General features: G+C 47.1%; 1 protein-coding gene across 1 annotated transcript; it reads right to left on the bottom strand.

Moving 5' to 3' along the window:
• Positions 1 to 365: 365 nt before the first annotated feature.
• Positions 366 to 2,315, bottom strand: LOC308164905 (leucine-rich repeat-containing protein 4C-like; the record flags this gene model as incomplete). Its single annotated transcript, XM_080538971.1, has 1 exon — positions 366 to 2,315. The coding sequence occupies one exon, from the start codon at positions 2,313 to 2,315 to the stop codon at positions 366 to 368; it is 1,950 nt and encodes a 649-aa protein (XP_080395097.1).
• Between the last annotated feature and the right edge of the window lie 4,019 nt (positions 2,316 to 6,334).

The raw sequence follows: 6,334 nt of genomic DNA, 5'->3' as shown, positions 1-6,334 counted from the left end.
ACATAGAGTTTAAAATCATATTAGTAAACCACCAAAAAATGAAAAGAAAAACATCTGATGAAATAAGTGCTGAAAAAATAATTGCAGAATACAGTTTTTTTCTTGATTTAACCACAATAGATTTTTTCTTAAATAAATAACTTCTGTTTTGTAAAGACACTTTTTGAAACAGTAGACATACCCTAGTTCCCAATGTCATTTAATAAACATCACCAACCACTGATTCGCCGATCACACATCAGTCTCTCCATTTATCCACCATTGTCCTCACACGCCAATAGTTTATAATGTCCTTTTTGTAATTTCATCAGTTTTTGTCTAGGTTGGGTTCAATTGGATACTAATATGTCTCATTATGAAATGTGTTAGATCTGGGTCTCTTGTACATTGTCTTTCGAGCTGGCCCGGATTAACAAAGGTTCGTGCGCTGAGCTGTGTATGGAGTTGATGGTGGAGGCGTGGTTGTACGCAGTCTTATAGGTGTTGTAGTGGTTGAGGTGCTCATGTTCTAGCGGAGGCAGAGTCAGGTGGTGGCCCTCCATGCCCGGCCCGCCCGTTACACAGTCCTCGTCTACGTTGATGATCTCAATGGTGCGGGTGGGCGCGTGGTGGTTCTGCTGGTGATGCTGCTTCCTCATCTTGTAGAAGATGATCAGCATGACGGCTGCCATGAGGGTGATGGCCACGAAGCAGCCGATGATGATCTTGGTGGTCTTCATCACCTCGTCCAGCCCGTTGAGGGACCCCTCTCCGCCCAGCTCCGTCACGGGGATGGTGTAGGTCTTCTCCGTGGCCCGGGTGGAGAGGGGGCTCCGCGTGGTGGTGGTGGTGGTGGTGGAGGTGGAGGAGGAGACGGGCTCCCAGACGCCAGCGGAGGAGGTGGGGCCCACCTTCTGCTGCACGGTGGCACGCCCCTCGTCGTGCACCGGCTCGATAGTCTCCACCGTCACCGTGGTGAAATAGCTAACGCCGGTGTCCGTGGAGGACACGTTGAGCGTCGCAGAAGCTGTGGTGTTGCCCGCCGAGTTGCTCACCATGCAGGTGTATGTGCCTGTGTCCTGCATGGTGACGTTCGTGAAGTTGAGCGTGCCGTCGTTGAGCACCGATATGCGGACCTTATACGCGCCGTGCGTCATGATCGAGCCGTTAGGGGTGATCCAGCTGACCGAGGTCAGAGAGCTGGCCCTGCATTTCAGCTCGGCGGCCATTCCCTCGGTCACGTTCAGGTCCGCCGGAGGCTCCACGATCACCGGCGCGTAACAGTGGAAATAGTTCTGATCCAGCTCGCCGATGTAGCGCCCCTTGTGGCTGGTGGGAGAGCTGCAACGCGCGCAGCAGCTCGTGTTCGCCGGCACCATCTCCTTGAGCCACCAGCTGAGCCAAAGGATGTCACAGTTACAATTCCAGGGATTGTGGTGGAGGTGGACCCTCTCCAGGTGGTGCAACGGGGTGAAGAGGTCGTGGGGCAGCAGGGTGAGGTTGTTGTGGGCCAGGTTGAGCTCCACCAGCGATTGGAGGTCGTCGAAAGAGTTCCTCTCGATGATCTGGATCTGGGCGTGCATCATCCACAGCTTCTGGAGGTGGATAAGCCCTTTGAAGGAGCCGGGCCGGATGACAGCCAGCTGGTTCCCAGACATCTCCAGCTCGTCCAGCTTCACCAGGGGGATGAGGTTGGGGATCTCCTTCAGATTGCACATGCCCAGGTTCAGGTAGCGCAGGTTATTAAGCCCCTCGAAAGCCCCCTCGGAGATGTACGTGAGGCGTTTGAGCTCGCCCAGGTCCAGCCTCCTCAGCGAGGGCACCCTGTTGAACGCATACGAGGGGATGCTCTCTATGGGGTTATTTCTCAGCCACAGCTCCTTGAGCTTGGAGAGGTATTCGAAAGCCCCATTGGGGATGGTGGTGAGTCGGTTGTCGAACAGCTCCAGGGTGTTGAGGCTGGCCAGCCCGTTGAAGGCCCCGATCTCGATGTTGCGGATGTGGTTCTTGCTGAGCTGCAGGATCTCCAGGTGTCGCAGGTGCTTGAAACTGTCCACCTTGATGACCTGGATGAGGTTCTCCTGCAGGTTCAGGTAGCGAGTGTTGGTGGAGATGCCGTCGGGGACATCGCGCAGGCTCCGGCGGGTGCAGATGACTTTGCTGAACTGGTTGCTGCAAGAGCAGACCGAGGGGCAGGTCTGAGCGCGCACCAGACCTGCCACCACCAGCAGCTGGAGGGCCAGGAGCAGCACGAACAAAGGGTCGGACAAGGCCCGGTTCCACCTAGGACCTCTCATCATCTGCTGCTGCCGAGAGGAGGTCATCTTGTTCAACATTCATAATTCATTGGCTGGTTCGTCCACTCTTTGGGAAGCAGCGGGGGTTGCGGCAGGCTGGAACGAGAAAAGACAAAATGGACAGAGGAGAGAGGGGTTAGAGGAGGCGTGGTCATCATGTATTGCAGTATGTTGGGTTTACCCTTACGAAACCTGTTAACACTAGAACAGCCGTGCCTTTTTACCACCTATAAGAGCCACCTCGTCAAATGACGACCCTCTTTACAATGCTCAACCTGCTATTTACACACAACGACCACTAGTTGCCGCTTGTAAATTAGCCTACTTCCTACACAGAAAAATTGCAAAATAGCTTTATATTAGCTTTAGAAAATGTAAGGATATAAGGGTGGTAGAACACACATATCTAGGAAAAGTCATGAAAGGAGGGTCCTGAAATTATAAGATATAAAACATGTTTTACTCAGTCGCTACCATGGCTGTTCTAGTTTTAAAGGTAAACATTACATTTGTCTCATGATTGTCTTGTGGTGTATCACAATGGAATTGTATGCATAACTGAAATAATGATAATAATACATCAGATGTAATCATTAGATCAGACACTGAATAACTGCAACACTCAAACATCTGCTGTGTGTCAATAAAGGTCAAAATACTTTACAGCAATCAAATGACGGTGTCATTCACTGGTTTATCTCATGTGACATCAACCATTTCAGATACGATCTGACAGCATCATAAGGTGCCACAGAGACTCGCATGTACGCACACACACTCATAACATAATGAACCAGCAATGACCTTGGGAGTCTGTTCTATATGTGTTGCTGTTTCTGACTGTGTTTATCCCTGTACGGTACTCTCAATCTCAGTCACATAAAACAAAATCACAATTTCACCTACAACTTCTCGGCTGTATCTTCCCAGCGGTGGGGATGGAGTGGAGGAAAAACAGCACTGTCTGCACTGTCATGTGATTTATTTTTCAGATTGGGGGGAAATAAATAATGCTTGCCACACACCAATCCTTCAATCAAGCCAGCGTATCTGGAAACGTCTGATTACAGCTTGCAGTGATTCTCAAAGGCATGTGTGTGACTAGACTGTGAAAATGTAAATGTAGAGGCAAAAGAGACTGAGTAACTGTCTGTCATGTCATACAGTACAGTTATGTATCATTAGGGAATGGGTGTGCTGCAATATGCATGTCCCCTCTGTCATCTGTGTGTGTGTGTGTGTGTGTGTGAGAGAGAGAGAGAGAGAGAGAGAGAGAGAGAGAGAGAGAGAGAGAGAGAGAGAGAGAGAGAGAGAGAGAGAGAGAGAGAGACAGAGAGACAGACAGACAGACAGAATGCATGCTTTACACAATGCAAATAAATGAATAACGTGCATTTTCATCTGTTTTTACTTTATACTCATGGACTGTGTTGGTAGTATGTCAATGTATTCAGAGCATGCATGCGATCCTGTCAAAAGATTGTTCAAGCCAATGATACCATGTCGCCATAAAAGGCACCGCAGCTGACGCCAAAAAGCATCTTCCCCCATCTGTCCAGATAAGACTGCCATTTCGGTCGCTATTATTTCTCACTATTATATGTAGCCTTCTCCCTGGGACCGGGAGACGCATGCACCGGGGAGATGTCATGCAATGTCAGAAGCATTTAGTTTTTTCGCTCACTGAATTTAAGGAAAGTCACAAGCGTACATTCACACCCAAGGCGTGTACCTCGGTGAGTAAGGACGCCTGATTCAGGTCAGCAACACATTCAAATGCGCCTCTACTTTAGCAACGGACTGTACCAATGTCACTATGAGTGAAGATGACACCGGCCATTATATTTTGGGGTTCCCTGCACCAATTGCCATCTCTCATGAATGCATTGAAAGGTCAGAAGATAGTGTTATCCAGATATACTGCATGAATTATGAATGATTTAGAGGGGAGTATACTGTTTGTGTCCTGCACATTTCCATTTGACTGACACTAGCAAGGCAGTAGTGCTGTTGCTTACTATACGTATGTGTATAAATGGAATATGGCAGTGCTCTCGAGGGCTTAATACTAGAACAGCCGTGCCTTTTTACCTACTATAAGAGCCGTCTATAAGACCACCTTCTTTACAATGCTAAGCTGCTATTTACACACAACGACCAGTTGACCACTTGTAAATTAGCCTGCCTCCTACACAGAAAAACTGCAAAATAGCTTTATACTAGCTTATCCTGATGTGATTTAGAAAATGTAAGTGTTACGCACTCCCAGATCGTATGGCTCTACGTCTAGGGGGTGTAGGGGGAGCCGTAACATAACGGGTGTAATATGTTGCCACTTGTAATGTGGGAGGGAAAAACGAATAAAAAGCACCACACGAAAAACTAAAGTGCAATGATTTCATAAACAAATGGTGGTGAGGTACAAAAACACAAGCCATAGGACAACAGGTAGACTATGAGCGGTGTCAACCCAAAGAAACAAATGAATAAAGTGAGACCCTACCAGTGATGACAATTCTACATAATGACAGCCACTCCTTTGCCTAATGTATTTAACATAGTAAGTAAAGCTTTATTTATATAGCACCTTTCATACAAGAAATATAGCTCAAAGTGCTTTACAACAGGAATAAGAACATAACGTGAATAAAACACATAAAAACATATACATGCATAGAATGAATATAAAAGCACTAGCAAGGCAGTAGTGCTGTTGCTTACTATATGTATAAATGGAATATGGCAGAATATAGATGAGCCTACGTGATGTAATGTATACCCAAGGGTATCTCACCTACACCTGTTTCCTATGGCTAGTGTGTGACAATACAAATAGAAAATAAACTGTACTCAATATTAAATCAAATAAACAAACAACCAGGCTTAATCTTTTTTATTTTTAAATTAGTTTTTCAGATTTTATCCCTTTTTCACCCAATTTAGTATCCAATTGAACCCAACCTAGCATCCAATTATCCCCTGCCTATTGCGTAGGATCCGCCGCACGACCCCGTGGCCGGCAGCCCCAGAGGAGATCGCCAGGCAGACTAGCTGACTGGCTCCTCGAGCCCAGCACCGTTATTCCGGCACCCCGGGGGCGCTGTTGCGCGACGGATCCTTGTCCGGAAATAGTCCTATACCGCCCTCTGGAGCGGCCGCTCAATATGCCGCTCCCTGTGTGCCTCGGCCATATCCAGGTCTGGCGAGACCGGGATTCGATCCCAGTCCCCGGTGGGCAGCTTGCACTAGTGGCTAGTGCTTAGACCGCTACGCCACCGCAGGGCCAGGCTTAATCTTAATCTAAACAAACTACTAAATGGAAAATACGTACTAAATAACACAAATAACCTAAAGCTAAGAGTTGACAAACTAACAAACAAAACACAACCAAACAGTCAACTAACAATGGGAGACAAGGAGGAACATTTAAACAGACGGGCAGCCTTCTGATTGGACGGGAATGGAATGATGAATGAGGGAATAGATTGGCCAATTGACGGCACCTGGATGTAGAATGACAGAGGAGAACACAGGAGGGAAGGAAACACAACAAGGACACATGGGGACGTAACAGTAAGGATACTGGGTGGTAGAACGCACTTATCTAGTCATACAAGTCATGAAAGGAGAGGTCCTGAAATTTGATCGAGTGCAAAGATATTAAAAAAAGAAATTACTCACAGAAATTAACCCTCCATTTAACCTGTTCTAGTGTTAAATTCGGACTCTATGCATCCAGCTATATGGCCAACTCTAGAACAAAAAGGGCTTGTCTTTTCACTAGAGGATGGGCGGGCTATTACTGTAACTACCGATTAATTGCATGATTACTGAGGCCATTAATTCTTTCATTTACAAAAACGCATTTCTGAACACCCAAAGCCTAAGGGTGGGGGGGAAATGTGTTTCTGTGCAGGGGCCCAGGCAAATGTGACAGGGATCACACACAAGGCTGAAAATCACATTCCATTATGGCTCTTTTAATTTGTTGGGAATTAAGGCCCTGCAGAAAGCAATTGACCATGGTTAGAATTCAAGGCACAGAATTACTTTTTGGC

The sequence above is a fragment of the Nansenia antarctica genome (genome assembly GCF_963989245.1).
Source record: "Nansenia antarctica genome assembly, chromosome: 9".
Classification (NCBI taxonomy): Eukaryota; Metazoa; Chordata; class Actinopteri; order Argentiniformes; family Microstomatidae; genus Nansenia; species Nansenia antarctica.
The sequence above is the reverse complement of the archived record's forward strand: the minus strand, read 5'-3'. Positions and strand labels throughout refer to the sequence as shown.